This window comes from Carassius carassius, chromosome 1 (assembly GCF_963082965.1).
Source record: "Carassius carassius chromosome 1, fCarCar2.1, whole genome shotgun sequence".
In the NCBI taxonomy this organism is placed as follows: domain Eukaryota; kingdom Metazoa; phylum Chordata; class Actinopteri; order Cypriniformes; family Cyprinidae; genus Carassius; species Carassius carassius.
The window spans coordinates 2,769,611-2,790,017 of NC_081755.1; the positions used below are offsets into that span (position 1 = coordinate 2,769,611).

Below are 20,407 nucleotides of genomic sequence, written 5' to 3' on the forward strand. Positions count from 1 at the left end.
AGCCATCTGAAGAAGCCAGACGTATTAAGGATGACCCCACTCTGCAGGACAAGTCTGCGCCCATGAGAGAGGACCTTGTGCGGCAGAATGCTCGGTCTTTGGTCAGTCAGAGAGGAGGGGATGCCTCTGACAGGAAGGAGGTCCTGGGAGACTACGTACTGCAATTTGGAAAGTATAAAGGGAAGTCCTTTAGATGGCTTTTAGAGAATGATGTAGGGTACACTATGTATCTCATCAAGAACCTTCAGAAGGAAGAGGCATCCGGCATCCCTGTGGCTAAGGCGCATGGCAAGGACAGTCTACTGTCATTTGTTAATTATGCCCTAAGTTTTGAAGAGATCCAGTCTCTTCTCACCTATGAGGCCAGTGAAGTGGGTGTTGTGGCAGCCTCATCAGAAGATGACCAGCTGGTTGGCTTTGGTTCCCGGGCCAAGAGCACCTGGAAGCAGATTTTGGGATAGCAGAGCTGATGGCTACGCAGACTTCATCATGAGGAAGAGCTGTGTCCCAGGGACAAGCGTGTACAAGCTGCAGCAATACCTGCGGAAAAAGCAGCAATCTGCCACTGCTTCCATACCTGCTAAACACACCCCAAGGGCCCCAGCAAAACCCATTGGTTGGTTATTCTATTAATATTTATAATATTTTTTTTTTTTTACATAAACATTTACGTTTATGTATGACCAGTAATAGTCTTCCATGCTTTTAATTCATAATTATTTGGGCAAATAAATGATTGTCTGTGCAACAGTGATGGATGATGATGAAGAGCTGAAGAGAGCGATGTTGAGCATCTCACCCTCTAAGCTACAAGTGCAGAGCTGTAAGTATGCTGTTATTACACAAACCAAATGTCAGTATTGATGATGGCCTATGGTCTATTTTGTAACTTTTGTTTTTATTTACCTGTCTCCCAATTCATATCTCTGTGTTTGTGTGTAACCAGTTGCTGATTTAGCTCAGGATCGTTTTCACAAACACATCCTAGATTTGCCATCATATCATGATGCCAGTAGTTTGTACAAATGCAAAACAAAGACTGCACTTTGTTTCAGAACTCTGCCCAAGTGCTGCTGTCACCTCTGCCAGCAAAGTGCTTGCCTTTGAGGACAGTAGTGAAAATGGTAAGAATGAACAGCATGTATACAACCCCTCTATTTTGTGAACTATCACTAAGATGTTGTCTGTTAATCATGTAATTTATTTACATTAATTCCATATTAATTATGCAATCTATAATAATAATCAGGGCATTACATTATTCTTGCCTATACATTTTTCTTTTTAAATCCTAGTTCCTTCAGCTCAGCCACCCGTTCCTGTTCTCCTGCCTGTGCATGACCATGACATGAGCAGCTGGAGCTGTTCTCAACACCAGAAGCTGTGGATGAGGATGGAGCTTCAGAATCTCGGGCTGTGGCCTGGGTCTCGTTCAGTGCGTAACCCAGGGAACTTAATTTCACTATGGCGTCTTCCTCCACAACCTGAGCTTGTTGATATGGCGTCTGAACTCCCATCCCCTAACTTCTTCCAGCTACACCCATTTTTCATCTGGAAGCAGGAGACTCACTTTATGGTCAGGTTAAGAAACACTTACATCCTGCCATGTCTGCATGGATGTCCTCATCCACAGGTGGTCTCTGCAGGAGTGGGTAGGCCTCGGGTGATTGTTGGCACCAGTGGTCAGTATTACATCTTGTCCTCACGACTCTGTTGCAAGGCCTGTCAGAAGTACTGGTTTGCTGACAATCCACGATGGCTTGAGAAGCTGCCCAAGCGGTTTACCAACATTCCGCCTGCATTCCTGACATACAAGAAGGCCATCTGCAAATCTGTGATGGATGAGCTGAGGCACACTGGCAAATCACCAACCGATATGGCAAACCAGGTGAATGAGCTAATGCACCTCAAGTACGAGCGAGCACATCTGGCATACCTGCATGCCATAGAAAGCGTCCGGGATGCTGAGGCTGGCACATATGGACAGAGGACCATTGGGCAGTTCTTGAGGAAGGAAAACACTCCACTTGCATTTGGGTCATATGATGATCAAGATGGCTGGTATGGAGTCTCCGTGTCCAGCTTCTACCTGACTGACTGCCTACTAGATGAGTACAAACGTCAAGAGCCAGCCATGTCCAAACTCCTCCAGGGCACTTTTGGGAGGGTCTTCAGGTCTGACCACACTAGGAAAGTTGCAAGAAAAGTAACGCTGGCATCTGGGGTCATGTCAAGTTATGCAATCATGAATGAGAACTGGCTGATTGTTTCCTGGGTAATGGTTCAGTCTGAGACTCAGAGGTCTTGGAGCCAATGTACCAGGGACTGGCCGAGAGGTACAACGATGCTGGAGTGGAAAAGGCAGGCTTCCACTGGATCGACAGGTGTGGAGAGCCATCTTCTTTCATCACTGCCATGCAGACCACCAATGTCATGTCTAATAAAAAAATTGGTATAAAAAACAATAATCACAAGAGAGAAAATGTAAATAATTATTATAGAAAACATGTCATCAAAATGTAATTAAACAATGCAATATCTTTTGATGTGACATTACCTGTATATTAATTATTTAAATTTGCTCTCTTCTGATCAGTCCATATAACATAATCAGGTGACTGTCACATCAATAATTGAGTTGTATGAAAAGACTCTTGAGTGTTTTTGTTGTTCCCACCCTGATGAAGGCTCACTGGCCATAACACGTTAATGTGTAGTTCCCTATCTGTCGGTCACTACGAGTTATGTCGAATGACATATGGGGTCTCACTTGGGAGGCCAATCATCTCTGAGTTTAAGAGAAAACACCAATGAAAATGGCTAGTGGATTTAACATACCTGAGCCACTCCCCGTGCCAACGGGTATAAATAGGGCGACAGGTGCATCCACTTATTAGATTTTTGCTTCGGAGCCGAGTGGTTGTATGAAAGCTGTTATACTCCACAAAGCCATTCATCTGCTTTGTCGGGAAGCTGTTCTGGTTGGCGGTACGGCGCAAACAGTGGTGTCCCTTTCAGCGATTCCCCTGGGTGCTTCAACTAAGAGAGCAGATTTCCTAAAAGAGCAAATCACGGAAGATTCGCATCTTTTTAAAGATGCCGTTTCATCCGCGTCCTTCTGGATGCGGTCGTTTCCTGTTCTCTGACAATGGCCACGATCGTTGTCTTCCGTGTCTGGGCATGGTTCATGCACGCACTGTGTGTGACCATGGCAACGCTGCGATCGCGTCTCTCCTTTCTAAAGGGAAAGGAGCAGACCCCTCTGTCACTACCCATTACGGTTTCTCTGCCACGAGCTCTCTCTGCCAGGTGACAGTGAGAGCTTCTCAGCTGGGCCACGCCCCACGGACCTCTTACCCCTTCCGCAGTGTTTGTCCTGTGCGGCTGCTGGGTGATTTTGCTGGGCTGTCTTATGGCAGTCCCAATGGGTCATTCAGTTTGCCGCCGGGGATCAGATGTCGATTGCAGCACTGGGGATGGGCTGTTGACCTCTGTGGATGAAGATTCGGCGGGGCTGCCCCCCTCGGGTGATGTCGCCACTGCCGAATTGGACCCAGAGTTGACAGCCATGCTTGCCCGGGCAGCTGTGAGCATCAGGAAGGAGGTGAATGCACCGCCCAGCCCTGAGTGCTCATGGCTGTTCGATTGGTTCTCGGTGTAGAGCGCGGCTCACAACCGCGTTTTCCTCTGGTTCCTTTATTCCCTGTATGTGCATTGTGAAGTGATGTAGTCGTGGATGGCTCCTTTTTACGTCCGGAAGCAGCTCATTTCGTTCCTCCGTCCTCACTACCCTCGATGGCGGGGCAGCTAGGGGTGCGTCGACATTCGTGCGAATGGGATGATCAGTGCGATTGCGGTGCACTTGTGTCTGCAAAACGCCGCCACTGGGAGGAATAGTCCGCATCTCTCACCCAAGGCCTGTAAGCTGTCGGCCGCTCTCGCTGCCAAGGATTACAGTGCTGCGGGCCAAGCTGCCTCTGCTCTGCATGCCATGGCTATTCTGCAAACTCACCAAGCCAAGGCTTTAACAAATGCACAAGGGTAGAACCAACTCGAGGTTGATGCAGGAGCTGCACACGGCGACTGACCTCACCCTTCCGAGTGACGGAAGTCATGACGCAGTCCCTCGGGAAGGAGATGTCCACTCTGGTGGTCCAGTAGTGCCGTTTCTGGTTCAGCCTGGTCTGTATGAGAGACGTTGACAAAGTGCACTTTCTCGACGCTCCTATCTCCCAGGCTGTCCTGTATGGCGACGCTGTCAGGGGCTGTGCCCAGCAGTTCCTAACAGAACAACAGCAGACTGAGGCCATACAGCACATCTCGCCACGACGTGATCCTACGGTTGCCACCATTCTCAGCCTGCTCGTCGCTGTGGGCGCCCCCCCTACGTCCTCCACACCAGCTCTGCCCCATGCTGAGAGTTCTTCGACGCCGTCGTGTCGAGCCCCGCAAAGGGGAGCGGCGCCCCCCGTGTCACGAGGAGATTGGTGTCCTGCTGGCGAAGGATGCAATCGAGCCGGTCCCTCCAGCCAAGGTGAGGACAGGGTTTTACAGCCCTTACTTCATCGTACCCAAGAAAAGCGGTGGCCTTCGGCCTATCCTGGATCTGGGAGTCTTGAATCGGGCCCTGCACAAGCTCTCGTTCAAGATGCTGACGCAGAAACGCATTATCAAATACGTTCAGCCTAGTATTGTAGTACTCGAGACCGGTACTTTTTGATGGTCTCTTGCATTTGTACTCGGTCTTGTCTCAGTCTCGGACATTGAGGACTCGGGATTTTTTTTTCAAGACAAGTTAAGACCATAACTGTGGAAATATCACTTAACTGCCAGTATATGTTGTCTAATTTTTTTGTTAACATCCTTGCTTTTATTGGATGTAAAACGTACTGATTCAAATCCAAGCAATAACGTCACTCATTGGTCATTGCTAAGGCCATCCTTAAAAATATTTTGGTTTGCAGTAACAGTAATAAAAAAAAAAAAAAGGTCGGTAGGTCGGTCTATTTTTTTTTTTCAAGTTTCAATGTAAAAAAAAAAAGTAAATTTTTGTGATGGTGATGACATCGGTATGAACAAATTAGCATATCGTGACGTCACTGACTGGGTCTTCAACCCGTGCCTTCGGGTGCATCATTGCAAACCTCATTTTGATGCAGGCTATATAGACCACAAACAAATTTAAATCTTTGTCAAAAACATGTTTATTGCATGAATTTCAGGTGAGAAAAAAATGAGGTACTTATTTACTTGCATCCACTGCTACGTATCAATGCAACCTACAAATGAGAGAACGTTTACTTTGCTTTCTTGGGTTGTCACTTTTGTGAAAAAAATCCTGTTTGATTTGAGTGACGAGTGTTTATTGAATCGATTGTAAAATCGATTTTGCAGGTCTAAAGTTGCATGTCTAAAGTTACGGCAAATAACACCAAATATAGGTAAATCCACGGACAACAGGCAGGAGGAATGTAAAGATTCAATATATTGGTAAAGACCAATATTTCTGATGATTTATTGGCGTGAAGTTACGTGCAAAATGACAAACAGGAGTGCAACATTTTCGAAAAACAATAAGCAGAGTGGACTGCCATAATGCAAAACATTTACTGCAGGCTTCAACATGGCTGTTTACACGATAAAATTAAAAAAAAAAAAAAAAAAAAAAAAAAAAAAAAAAAAGCATAGGCGATTTTCTCTGGCTATCAAAAAATATAATTTTTTAGAATATTCGTCGAATTTTAAATAAAAATCCACATTCGAATGCGCATATGAATTTTAGGTGTGCATTAAGGAAGCTGCCTTATGAGCCCCGGTACGTGTTCCATTCCATCTGGCCGCGCGCACAGCTGTGTCTACACAACTTTCAAAGGCAGATGAGCTCGACACGCAGTATCTGCCTTCTCATCTTTCACCTCGTGTACGCGCACGAGATGCGATGACAATATATGTGTCATTGCATTATAAGGTTATGTTAGCCTATCCATTTGAAGCCACTTAAAAAAAAAAATCAATGTGGAGAAGATCTTGTTTACATCAAAACTGAAACCAAGCCGTTCACACAGAACACATATTTCGCGCATCTCATGTTTTTAAATGAAAAAAAATGTATCCTGTGTGACTGGTTTTCCGCCCCTTATTTTTAATTTAACAATGCATGCATACATGATGCTGTTTTGTTTTTAGTTCTTTAAGCAACTTAATAATAGGTTCATAAACATTATTTTAAATAGTTTTTTCAGTCATGTATTCTAATGCTTTTGTCACAGGTCGGAGCGGACCACAGATGTCGTGAGTCACGCCCCTCCCTAGTTTCCACCTCGAGGAGGTCCCAAGAACACCCCAATGACCAGACACACGAGAGACGCAAGTAAGTATTAAAACGGCTTTATTAAATTACTAAAAAAGGTATAGGGAAGGGAGGCTAAAATCCAACTCTCCAATTGGGGGAGTATCAGTCTCGAGTCTCTTAGACTCCGTCACGGGAGATCTCGGTAAGTCCTTCACTCCTCTTTCCTTCTGGCTAGGTGAAGACAATCAGCTTATTCACAAGTGCCCCTTTGTTCTAGCTTGCAGGACAGCTGCCCGGGGCCCTCTCCTTTTCCTGGACGTATCAGATACAAGTGATAAGTATTTAGAGTTTGAATGCACGGTGGATACCTGCTGCTTCCCGAGGCGAACTCCAAGGCGGCCCAGCGGGTTGGACTCCCAGTCGTCCGGATGCTGGTGGAGCTGCACAATGGCTGTCAGGACCCGACTGAGACCGTACTGGTAAGTGTACGGGAGGTGTTTGCGGTTTCTGTATCCTGAGTAACGGGTCGACGTGCAGGTAAACACTTCAAAGGGACCTGCTAGATCTGCACAAGAACATACAAGTAAGTATGACAGGACTGGACATGGACGGTGGACAGAGGGGCCACTGGCTCTTTGCTCGGGGCACAGGTAAGTCTGTAGGAAAGACAACTGAGGCTTCACTTGGGAATACAGGCGAACGTACAACACAATATGCTGGCTTTAGCTTTGGGCATAGGGTAAGTACATCAAAGGTAGCTGGGAATTCACTCTGGGCATACAGGCGAATGTACAACACAATATGCTGGCTTTAGCTTTGGGCAATAGCTTACGGTGAATATACAGGGAAGCAGAAAGGGATGTTACTCACACCTTTTGGGGAAATAGACGTCAGGCGTTCCTTTTCTGAGGTTTACCAACTGCTGATAGGGATGCGGGTCGAAAGCTGCTGCTGCGTTGGGCCGAACACGGCCTCCGCTGATGTCACACACAGGTAAGTTGTTTCACCCAGGGTGTGCTACACTGGGTGGGTCGGACGCTTCCCTCTCCTTTCTGCCAACCAACAGGGTGAGTCTTCTAGACAGGGGCGAACCTTTGAAGAACTCCACAGCAGGTAATACACGCACAGCTGATTTCCTGCTCCAGCAGCCAACTCCTCACCATTAATACTTCCCACTATATCCACACTGTTCTTACTTGAATTTGTTTCCCACATCCGTTACGTGGGGTAGAAGGGTCAGGATGTCATCGATGGCCTCTAATTAGAGATGTTGTTTTCTTCGCCCACCTCAGTACTCACTTCCTCCACAGGATTTCGTCGGGCCTGAAAGGGTGGTTTTTGACGACACAAATACAGCACTGCAATTTTCAAGTGTATACACTCACAGCAAAGGACAAAGGCTCACCCACTGTACTCCACACACTCTTGGTGAATTTAGGGTCAAACCCCCCGTCTGACCAAAGAATCGTCCTGGAAATCGTGAGAACACTGATGCAAAGAATATTCAGATTTAAACGTCGCCGCCACGACACCCCAACGTCTTCTCTCACTCCTGGTCCCGGCTCACCCACAATCCTCCTCCACGGTGGGGCCGCTCACTTACTATGCCAAAAACTCACAAAAAGGCTCACAGATAGTTCACTCCAGATAATTATGCTGCTGTACGATGGTTTGGAGTACTCACACCGTTACGAACACGAGGTCTCTTTTCCCTCTTCTTTCCAGCTCCTGGTTACTTCTCCTGCTGCCATGTGACCTGTCCAAAAAGGGCCTCCTTCAGCGATATTTCCGGTGAGTCTTCCTGTTCTCAACCACTCAGAATTCATTACACATGTCCATAGAGCATTTCACAGTTAGATAGACATCCCAATATACTCAGCCCGGTTTCTGTTTCTGCCAAACCCTTGTCTCCGTCTTCGCCCAGCCAACAATATTCCTCCGCCTTCTTTCCGCTGCCCTTGCCCAAACACTCCAACTCACTCGCCGTATCGGCTGGAATAAAACAACTCTCCTCTGCAGTTTCTGAGGCCCTCTTTATACTCCTCCCTCTCTCCACACTGCCCAATCCGCGATCGCCCCGTTCATCTAGCCACCTGCGATCAATGAAACCCTAATTTCCTTCCCCGGAGTTTCCGGAAGTAACCGGTGTTTGAGGATTATGGTCCGGGCGGAACCAATCTCCGTTCTTTTAGTTCCACCCTTACAAAGTCACTCCGTGACATCTTGAATAAACATGCAGTAATATTTTGCTCGATGCGCTATCTTGAGCCTCAGAAGAGAAGCAAAAAGCTTTTCTTCACCCTAACTGAAATTATGCATTTAAAATTCGAATACAATTCGAATTTTGATCATATTTAAGTAAAAAATTCGAATTTAGTTTTTTCAGCTATTTTGACAGCCCTTAACGATTTAAGCCTGAAACTGTATGAGACTGAATACCGGCTGAATTCACATTTCTGTTGTAAAAAGAGAAACATTGTGCAGAAGTATTATTTGCTGTTATGCGTGTTTGTCCGAAGCTGCAGTTGCTGTGTGACGCCTGTTCAAAAAAAAAACAAAAAAAAAACCTAAACCTAGACGCGCTCCGAGAAAAGGTCGTTAAAATAATTTTCTTATTTTCGTTTTCGAAACTTGTGTTGGTTGATTCGTGCTTGATTCATGCAATAGATTTTCGACTTTCAGAGGCTCCTGGGGCATATGGCATCCGCAGCCGCAGCCACGCCGCTCGGGTTGCTCCATATGAGACCACTTCAGCACTGGTTGCGCTCCCGAGTCCCGAGATGGGCATGGCACCGCGGTACACATCGTGTCACCATCACACCGATATGTCGCCGCCGATTCAGGCCTTGTTCGGACTTTGCCATCTACGGGCCGGCGTGCCCTTAGAACAAGTGTCCCGGCATGTTGTTGTCACAACAGATGCCTCCAACACGGGCAGGCAGCTTCAGGGTCCTGGACAGGACCTTGACTGCTTTTGCACATCAACTGTCTGGAGTTGCTGGCAGTGCATCTAGCCTTACAGCGGTTTCAGCCGGTTTTCATTCAAATGAATGAAAATTAATTTAAGTAATGGAATAATTTAAGTCATACTTAACCCTTTTGCATTGTTCAAATTCACTACCCTTTCGTTATGTTCAGGATGAAAACATCCACTCAATTAAACTGCTGTAAAAATGTATCATAAAAATGTAAATGTAAAATGTAAACTGCTAAACATGGTACTGATTTGTGTATATATGCCTTGAAAGAAGTAGTTGAAGTGTACAGGAGGCAAAACTCCTCTGTTTTAATTGGGTTTATAGATGCCTCTAAAGCTTTTGACCGAGTCAATCATCGGAAGTTGTTCCTGAAAATGAAACTAAGGGGCGTGCCTGACAGCATGATAAGAATCTTGGCATACTGGTATGCCAACCAGAGTATGCAGGTCAGATGGGGAAATAGAGTCTCCCCTCCGTTTAGTGTTGGTAATGGAGTAAGACAAGGGGGGTTACTCTCCCCGGCCCTTTTTAACCTGTATATGAACAACTAAGAGGCGGCAAAACCGGTTGTATGATTGGTAACGTTTTAATAAATCATTTTATGTATGCCGATGATCTGGCTATTGTTTCCCCTAGCAGTGCTGGATTTCAACAGTTGTTGAATATATGTTCTGATTATGGGTTCAAATATGACGTGCAGTATAATGCTAAGAAGAGTGTTGTCATGATATGCAGAACAACTTTCCAGTGTTTTATCTGGCAGGTAAAGTGATAGGTGTTTGTAATAAAACAAAATACCTGGGGCACTTCCTCACAGATCAATTGTCTGATGATGATGACATGTATAGGCAGTGTCGTATGTTTTATGCTCAAGCTAACATGTTAGCAAGAAAATTCTATATGTGTTCAGACAATGTTAAGATAAGGCTTTTTCAAGCCTACTGTACTCCACTCTACACTGCCCCATTGTGGGCCAAGTTTAAAAAGACAACCATGCATAAGCTTCAGGTGGCTTATAATGACTGTATGCGAATATTGCTTCAAAAACTAGGTGGTGTAGTGCAAGTGAATTGTTTTGCAAGGCAAGAGTTAACACTTTTCAGGCTTTATTGAGAAATCTAATGTACAAATTTATTGGCCGACTGGATGGTTCTCAGAATGGTATTATTAAGTTACTGGCAAATCCTAGTGAAAGTGTCGTGCGATACCAGTCACAGCTGTGGAGGCACTGGTATAACTGTCTTTTATAATTGGTAATTGTCTGTTTGTTGTTGTGTTGTACATGTGTGTTCCTGTAATGTTGTATGGTTTTCTAATGGACCCTGAGTCTGTCAATAAAGTTGAACTGAACTGAAACTATCAGATTCATATTTGTTTTCAATTTTTTTTGCATAAATCTGTTAATCAACTTCAGTCCTGATCAAAACTACCAAATGTTTTTAAAAAATCCAAGATTTTAACTCTTTAATTGCCAAGTTCATAAATGATGTCACTGATTTGGGGGGAAACAAACACACACAAATTTACTTATTTTCAATATAAAAGTAATTGTGGCTGAATTTTTTTGGGCATGTCAAAGATTAGTAGCAATATTGGCTTTGATGTATTTTTGACACCATAACAGCCATGACACCATATAATCATGCATTCTTGATTGTTTGTGGTTTTCCCTTTTGGGAAGAGGTAAAATTTGTTATTTTTACAGTGGATCACTAGGTGGGAGCATTAACCCTTTAGATAGGCCTGTGCAAAAAAAGGCTTAGTTTCTGACTTGTATATGGAGTATAACAGCAAATTATAGTGTTTGTGTGTGTGTGAGATTCTTGATTGTTGGTGGTTTTCCCTGTTGGGAAGAAGTAACATATGTTATTTTTTACAGTTGATCACTAGGTGGGACCATTAACCCTTTCGATAGGCCTGTGCAAAAAAAGCTTAGTTTCTGACTTGTACATGAAGCTATATGGAGTATAACAGCATATTATATTGTGTGTGTATGTGTGTGTGAGAAAGAGAGAGAGTGTGTGTGAGAGAGACCTTTGCGCACTTACCTTGATGTATTTGAGAAAATCAAAATGTACACCTCAGCTCTCAGAACTACATGGAGTAAACAAAAGTGTATTTATGCACCTGCTGCCTTTTAAAGGTGGTGGTAAGTATAGACTAAACAAAAGCAAAGTACATGGATTTAAACACTTGCATGCCATCGTGCTGGTCATTTAATGGTGAGAAGAGCACCAAGAAAGACGAGAAAGGGCTTGACTTGTACTGAAGTTTTAGAGATGATTATGCAGCTTGACCCCTCCAGCTTATTTGAAGTTGGTATTGAATTTTGGTTCATAATACATTATTTTCATAAATTTGATGCAAAGTAGATTTTTTTACAGGATTTTAAGGTTTTAAACTGGCTTTACCATCAAAAAAAGAGGAGCATTTCATACATAGGCCATCCGTACTTTTCACCATCAAAAGGCAGCAGGTGCATAAACCCACTTCTTTTTTTATTGTTTACTCCATGTAGTTCTGAGAGCTGAGGTGCATATTTGGATTTTTTCAGATAGGTAAGGCACAAAGGTCTCACTCACACTCTCTCTTTCTCTCTCTCTCTCTCTCTCTCTCTCTCTCTCTCTCTCACACACACACACACACACACACACACTATAATTTGCTGTTATACTCCATATAACTCCATATATAAGCCAGAAACTAAGCCTTTTTTTGCACAGGCCTATCTAAAGGGTTAATGGTCCCACCTATTGAGCAACTGTAAAAATAACAAATTTTACCTCTTCCCAACAGGGAAAACCACAAACAATCAAGAATGCATGATTATATGGTGTCATGGCTTTGCAATCAAAAAATGTCAGTATAATGGAAGTCAATGGGGCAAAAAACAGCCACCAACAACAAATGAGGGAGAAAAAATTCTAATCTAATGCTGCACAAAAACCAACAATGCATCAAAGCCAATCTTGTTACTAATCTTTGACATGCCCAAGACTGTGATAAAAGGTAAAAAAATATCCAGTCCACAATCACTTTTTATACTGAAAATATGTACTTTTGTGTGTTTTGTAGCTTGTAGCTTCGGAACTGTTCTGAAGTGTAGGTGCTCACAAAACAAACAAGGTAGCCGAGGGTATCTGTAATGCAAAAGTGCGGCAGCAAGTCGTCGTTGGTGCTCCACTCTTTGTTGGGAATTTCATATGGATCCAAAACGTTAATAGTGCCGATTTTGTCCACATACCAGTCCCTGGCATCCCCATTTAGCTTATACCTGTAAATCACACAACCTTTTCGCGATTTTAACATCTTTTTTCTTTCTCCCAACTCTGCTTCTTCTATTTATGAAATACGTGAAACTTTTGTTTACTGAAATGTTCTTCATTAATAATCTCAGTAACAATGTGTTATTTAAAAAAGAATAAATTTTTTTACTAAAACTAGACTAAAATGATGAGACTTTAAGTGGACTAAAACTTGACTAACAAAAAAGATATGTTAATGACTAAATATGACTAAAACTAACAAGGACATTTGGCACAAGACTAAGACTAAATTAAAAATAGGTGACGAAATTAACACTACATCCACGACCATCACCTCGTGTTGGAGCTTGATAATGCACATCCCCATGCTGCAAGGATCTGTACACAATTCCTGTAAGCTGAAAACATCCCAGTTCATGCATGGCCAGCATAATCACCGGACATGTCACTCATTGAGCATGTTACGTGACCATGGTAATAAACCGAAATGGTACAACATTACATACAAAAACCATAGACGCAGTGACATTGCAAAAACAATTTAATTTAATGAAATAATGATTTTTACATAAACAGAGTGTGGTGGTAAAAAATAACAAAACAAACAGAAAAAAAATCCTGATCTCACATAACTACAACAAAAGGTAAAACTTACCTACCTCCCGACCAAAAACAAAAGTTTACCGTGAGTCTTCCAGGTCCACTAACTGCTGCACTAACTAACATAAACTAAATAACATGAAAAACACCAATCACCAAAATCTAAACCACCACCACTCTAAAAAATCTATTATAAACTGAAAAGCACAAACATCAATCCCATACCCGAGACAACAGGAGCATAACCGCAACTAAGCAGCACAAACTGTTTAAATCGCTCTTAATAGCATAACAGGGATGCTCTGGATCAGCGTCATACGACAGCGTGTTCCTGTCAATATCCAGCAACTTCACACAGCCATTGAAGAGGAGTGGACCAACAATACACAGGCCACAATAAACAACCTGATCAACTTTATGAGAAGGAGACATGTTGCACTGCATGAGACAAATGGTGGTCACACCAGATACTGACTGGTTTTCGGATCCCCCAATACAGTAAAACTGCACATTTTAGAGTGGCCTTTTATTGTGGCCAGCCTAAGGCACAATCAGCATCTTGGTGCATGGATTATCTTGGCAAAGGAGAAGTGCTCCCTAACAGATTTAGACAGATTTGTGAAAAAATATTTGAGAGAGATAGGCCTTTTGTGAACATAAATTTGTTTTAGATCTTATGAGTTCAGCTCATGAAAAATGGGGTTCATTTAAAAAACATGTGTTGCGTTTATAATTTTGTTCAGTGTAGTATATGAACTGAGTCATTTCCCCCCTTATTCTCCACTCATAAACAACAGAAACCTGCATAAATAGAGAAACCTGGAACTGGGGTAAATACCTTTGACATCCTTGCATCCAACAGTTTTGCCTAGTCTACCTGAGAATGAGGTCCCTGCAGAGCAAAAGTGGGCGTTTCTGATTTTGCGGGTGTTTTCAAACTGCTGGGTGTTTTTAAATCATGTAATGAAAATGATGCCCCTTGCCTGACCCTACTCCTACACATAACCATCACAATGACATGAGTCAGTCAGGTTACATGGTCGAAAATGCCCCTCTGTTTTGGCCTTGCCCACCGATCTGGCAACTGCCATTACTTTCCTGCAGAGACCTGTACTTGATCTTCCTGGAAGCCTCTGGGTGTGGTTTTCCAGTCCTCTTTAAAGCTTTAACAGAGTTTGGCAGACAGTTATATCTCAAGATTGACAGAAGAAGATTGTTGCTCTACAGAAGAACTAGTTCTGCTGTCTGCAGTTGTCTAAGTAAGTGTGGACTTGTGAAGTTTTTTTTGTTTTGTTCTTTGGTAGCTTTATAAGAAGGACAGCTGTTAAAAATATTAAAAGAATGTTATTTGGACGTTTTAACCTCTTTGAGACCCAGATTTTTTTTTTCATGTCATTACATTGTTTAGAGTATAAAAAAATAATGTAAAAGTAGAGTTAACCACTACAGGATATCGGGACTGATTTTTTTTTTTTTAATGCATAGGCTTTTTTAAATCACCAATGCTTTTTTTTAGTTTGCAGGGTATATTTTTATGTTATGAATGATTAATATACCATTATTCTTTATGCGAAAGGCGTGTAAAATGGCCATAAACAGGTTTTTTCTCATCATATATAATGTATCTATAAACTAAATCTAATTTGCATATTAATGTGTTTTTGGGGCAACATATAATGAGAAAAGAAGTTTAATAATGGTAGTAATAATTTACAAGATTTTCACAATAATATATAATATTTCATATGAATATTGAAATATAATTTCTTTCCCTATTAATTTATCGTGTCTCCCAAAATGCGTAATAAACATGCTTTTAGTCCCAGTGTCATAATATGATGATGTATGAAATCAACGTCCTGTTTCGTAATAGTCATATTTTGATTTGAAATCCTATAACATTTTCCTGATATGTTGGTTTATGACACAGTTAACAAATATGTCAGATTTAAATGATAATTACAAAATGTTATCATACTTGCATAAGAGTTTCACTAAATTAATATCCGCCATTTTTGAAGACCAAGGAGAGGGAGTGGTCATCGTGAAACATTCACTCATTTGGTATCTCTGAAAAGCCCTCAAAGTGCTCTATACAGGACATTAAAACTGTTGCATGCATAGGCTCAGAGAAATTCATTCATCATAACAAATTAGCTTTTCTTTTAGAGGTAAGCTATATAAAACATGGGGAAAAGGCTAGTCCCTTTAAATAATATTCAGACTAGGCTATTAAAATCAATTCAATCCGGAGTCTGCTTTAGAAGCAGTCATTATGCTCTTGATTATAATTATTTAGCAAACTCAACTTTGCTTCCAGTTTTTTAGATGTATTCCAGTTTTCTATGTCAATAGTTGCTTACCAGGCTCATAGTTTATCAAAAACAGCCTGTCATATTAATTTCTAGAAATAGTTGTTTCGCTGTACACACATACTGTAGCTCAGCTATAGGCAAGGTCACAGAGGAAAACAGTCCTGAGCTGCTTAACCTGTCTACCCGATTTCAACTGTAAAGTGATAAAGCAGGACACGGGCAATTTAATGTGATTTTCAAGTCTGAACTTGATGTTTCAGCCACAGACTGATGATTTTAGGAAAAAGTGTAAGGGTTTATGTAGTCGTAAATTAAATCCATCAGTCAGAACAATTATCTGTACATTGTGCAATTGATAATGCAGCAATGGTTTTGTTAGTTTCAGATAGCATAGTGTTTAAGGACATGTACTTTTACCATGCAGGTTCAAGTCCCAAGACTGGTGGAGGCTAGTAGATCCACATATGCATGGCTTACCTAATCAACTAATTACAACAATACAAATATCCATAAGCCACAAATTAATTTGGACAAATATAAATTATATACCTCATAACAACACATTACATTTCAGGGGTGCATTCATTTTTACTGCAAATGTATAAATCATACTAAAATAAAGGTTCAGGATCATAGTACAGTTTAACTTACTTTTTTCCTCTTTTAAAAATAAACAAAGTTTTGGTAATCAGTCAGGCCAATCTATAATACGAGTAGAACGACTGCATTCCATTTAGGGTTGAGACTGAACACTTGGCTTATTCTGTGTTGCAGGTTCAGGCACGATGAAGGGTATTATTCCCAAGAACAAAACCAAAGGTACTGACTTCTGCGGCATAAACAACTACTATTATATAATCCGCTCTGACCTCGGCTGCTATATGCAGGCAAGTAATTTTAATAAAGCTTTAGACATCACTATTTTGAGTCTGCACCCTGCCTGCCAAAATGGAGACCATTACCTTGGTAGTGGAGAGGGCTACTTTTACATCATCAAGGGCAAGTCATACCGTAGAGTCAGCAACCTGACAACAGACAGCGATGGTGTGGTTTACAGCCTTCATCCCAACTGCCAGGGTGGAGATCACTACATCGGAGCCTTTGGCAAGTTTTACATCATCTTCCAAGGAAAGGGCACTTACCGAAGAACAACAAACATGAATAAAGACTTGGATGCTGTAGAATACCAGCTGCATCCCAACTGCAGAGGTGGTCTGTATTACTGGGGCCTGCCAGACCACTACTACTTCCTCAAGCCTGTCTCAGAGTGGGGAGTTGAGTACTACAAAGGGACCAACTTCAACAAAGATGAGTGCACTGCTGTCTATTCTGTTCATCCCGATGTTCTTAACTTCCTTCCTGGAGGACTGTCAATGACTAAAGGTCTAGCCTTTGGCATTTGGGAGAACATTAAAACCATATCTAATGACAGCAATTCAACAGTGACATGGCAAAAGAAAATCATTAAAAGGGTCGGATACAATAAGGAGAAGATGTCCCAGATCACACACAACTGGAAGATAGCCTTATCAACCTCGGCTGAATCTAAAGACCTCTTGGGGTTAATTGCGAAGTACCAGTTCTCCTTTTCAACTGAATATGGAGGTTCACATGTCAGCACTGAAAATGAAAGCTGGAATGAAGCGACTGAAGTGGAAGAAAATCTCACATTTGAGCTGAAACCAAATGAGCGTTTATATCTGTGGCAGTACAAAATTGGTCTTGGTCAAGAACCAGTGTTGTTTTGCCGTGATTTAAAGATCGATGATGAGCCAAACCCTCCAACTGAAGTCCCACTGCCACCCGCAAAATAATGAAAAAATATCAGGACTGGTTAACTCCACAGTTAAACAAGTGCCTCAGATAAACACCTTATTTCTAACTTTACAAGCAATTACTTGGATATCTGCAAGAATTACTGAAAAAGAGTAAGGAGAGAGATGCTACTGTATAGCATGTATCATTTGGGCTTTGTTTTTAAATGTTAATAAAAAGTTGGTAACTGCATTTAAAGTCATTTTCTTTACTAAATCTAAGTTGTGTGTGTTTGACAGCATCGATCATGGTTTGACTTTCTTGTCAACCTCTGGGTCAGCATATAGCCACAGACATCTAGACCTCTTTAATGTTCAAATAATGCAAAGATATTTGTTTGAAGCGGTAACATATTTCAAATAAAGTCTAAAGGAGGGTATAAACATTAACACCAAGACATAATTTAACTCTGTCACTGTTCCTTTTGGTTCTGGAAAGTAGGGTCACTGTAGCAGCTATTACAGAGACATGATTAAGTTAATATAAAATACCACCAAAAAAAGACAGACAACAAAGTTTACTCAAATCCTTAACAAAATTTCAATATGATTCCAATATGCAAAAAAATCATGGCCTGCCTGTTAATCTCTGGGCCGTTTAGTGCAGTGGTTCTCAAACTATTTTGGTTGCGCCCCTTTAAGCCTATAAAAAAAAATCCACCTCACTCTACCAAATAATTTCACTAAACATATGAAAAATTAATGTTTTTTTAATTGAAAAACTTACCATAAAAAACATGCAAAAAAAAAGAGAAAATAAAAATTCAGACATGCTATTGAAGGAAAAATCTCTATTCAGTATACTGGACTATATTCATGTAGCCTATTCAGCATATTCAGTGGCTGAAGTGAGCCTGCTTTTCACTGCATATCTGTGGAAAGCGGGGCAGCAGCTTTGATATTGCCACTCAAGAAATGGTGTAGTGGAGGCTATACACAGGTATACAGCGTATAGCTACTTTTTTATCAGCCGGCTTTGTCTATACCCACTTCCTAATCCCCTCTGATGTGCATCATTCAGTACTGTCCTGCATTAGCTAAAATTATGACAGTCCACCATATGAGTAGCTAATTAAATCATATGTGAATAAATGGAAATGTTCCCTAAACACAGTCAATAAAGACAGTGATGCAGCCAGGACATGCTGGCTTCCCTTTAAATATGATTGATAATTGTGCCTGCACCCACTTCGTCCCCCACCCCAGTCGACAGTGACAGAGATGCTGCCACATTGTTCAAATTCACTACCCTTTCATTATGTTCAGGATAGGGCTGTAGTACTCGAGTCTGGTCTTGGACTCGAGTACGGACTCGAGACATTTTTCTATCCTCTCGGACTTGTCTCGGACTCGTTGGTGTTTGCACTTGGACTTGTCTCTGACTTGGCCATTGGACTCACCAAATGTTCTCGCTGGTCTCGACAGAGTCCAGCAAAAAAAAAAAAAAAAATCACCTTCAAAACAAAACCACATTTGCATGATGTTGCGACTAAAAACGTGTGGAAAGTGCTAGGCGTGCAGCTTTCTTTTTTCCAAAGCACTCTGTAGCCTGCGCTCTACGCTCGTGCTCCAGTGACGTCTACTGTTGCTAGGCAACCATGACCCACTCTCCATGAAGACGCAGAAGTTTCAGCAAAGGATAAATGGATTTCCAGCACTAAAAATCCCTTGCAGTAGCTCTGCTAATAAATTCATTTAAAAAATGGCTATCCTTGTACAGCTATGATCATCTGTTTCTCCATCTTGGCTTAGCTTTCAATTTTGTTACGGGAAAGGATGAAGCATGACCAGCTGCGCACTTGCTGCGTTCTGAAAAGTTTAGATGTTTCTAACTTAAGTTTCTACCTGTTAGTTTGTGTTTTATTTACGTATACACCTAGATAGACTCAAACTTACTGTTTACAATAATGAAATACTTATTAATGTTATACAGTATAGGAGTTGCAAAATCGATTTTTTTATTTAAAAAATACTTGAGTTACTCGACTACTCGTGGTTCATGCTATTGTAAATGAAAGCACATTAAATCGTTTTTTTTTTTATCAATAAATGCTTATTAATTTATAGCCTTGTGCAATAATTACATATGTAAATTTTACAAACTTTCTAATTATGACATTACATATTTAAATTTTCATGTAACAGCCAGTATTTGTATCTGTAACAATCACAACATTTGTCGTATCTGCATTTGGATACAACGTTGTAGTTACTTGATAAGACTGTTATGACTTTTTATCTTTTTTTTCATAGTAATCACTGAACAAGTATGTCGTTTTAAACTAAAATAATTATTAATTTCTAAAATAATATTTATCGTGCAAGCAGAGATATTTTTAGTGATCATTTGAACACGACTGAATCCATTCAATGCGCACATTTTCATTACGCAGAACTCTTTAAGCGAGTCTATAATGTTTAGTGAACTTCACTAAACAAATGTGTGTGTGCCTCACAAACCAGCAAAAGATAAAGATGCAAACATGTAGGACAAGTAGAAAATGTATATCCGTATCTAAGTTGATAATTAGCCTACTCTTGAGAGAGAACTGGTTTGGTTTTTGAGAGACTGAGAAGCACAACGCACCTGTTCGATTGGTGAGCGCGCTGTGCTTATTCCATTCATTCACATCATATCATAGCCTAAGGTTTAAACAATTGCCTTTTAAATATATACAAATAATATAATGTGTATGATGTATTATTAAAGGTGAAATTACTCTTGCAAAGCTTTGATTTCTGAGAGATGCACAGAGAGGCAACAGCAATGCGGTATTTGATTTGCGCTCTTTTCATTCATAAAAGTTTACATTCATTCACTTCACATTCGTGACTTTAGAGGTCTGTGTTTAATATTGCACTGATCCCATGATTCAACTGTTATCTAGCAAACACCGAACTGTTCCAGCTTCAGCCGAGTATTCAGGCAGAATTATTCCTTGTCCGTTATTCATTTTTGAAGCCATTATCCGAGTCATTCCGAATAAGGTATTCGGCTTCAGGCACAACCCTAATTATTACATTAAACATTTTATTTTTACATGCAACATAGATAATGTCATAAAAAGTAACAGCTCCTCACAATATTGTAATCCTAAAATTCACGTCGTACTTGCAAACTCTTTGTATGCATTATGGTTAA

The 20,407-nt window shown here is 41.2% G+C and overlaps 2 protein-coding genes across 2 annotated transcripts; both read left to right on the forward strand.

Annotated features, from left to right (window-relative positions):
• The first annotated feature begins 951 nt into the window (after positions 1-951).
• LOC132139592 (uncharacterized) lies at positions 952-2,689 on the forward strand. Its single transcript, XM_059548068.1, has 2 exons — positions 952-1,124; positions 1,296-2,689. The coding sequence occupies exons 1-2, from the start codon at positions 1,004-1,006 to the stop codon at positions 2,456-2,458; spliced, it is 1,284 nt and encodes a 427-aa protein (XP_059404051.1). The 5' UTR covers positions 952-1,003; the 3' UTR covers positions 2,459-2,689.
• An 11,570-nt stretch (positions 2,690-14,259) lies between these two features.
• On the forward strand, positions 14,260-17,399 carry LOC132139725 (uncharacterized). Its single transcript, XM_059548306.1, has 2 exons — positions 14,260-14,395; positions 16,226-17,399. The coding sequence occupies exon 2, from the start codon at positions 16,237-16,239 to the stop codon at positions 17,263-17,265; it is 1,029 nt and encodes a 342-aa protein (XP_059404289.1). The 5' UTR covers positions 14,260-14,395; positions 16,226-16,236; the 3' UTR covers positions 17,266-17,399.
• Positions 17,400-20,407: the final 3,008 nt, after the last annotated feature.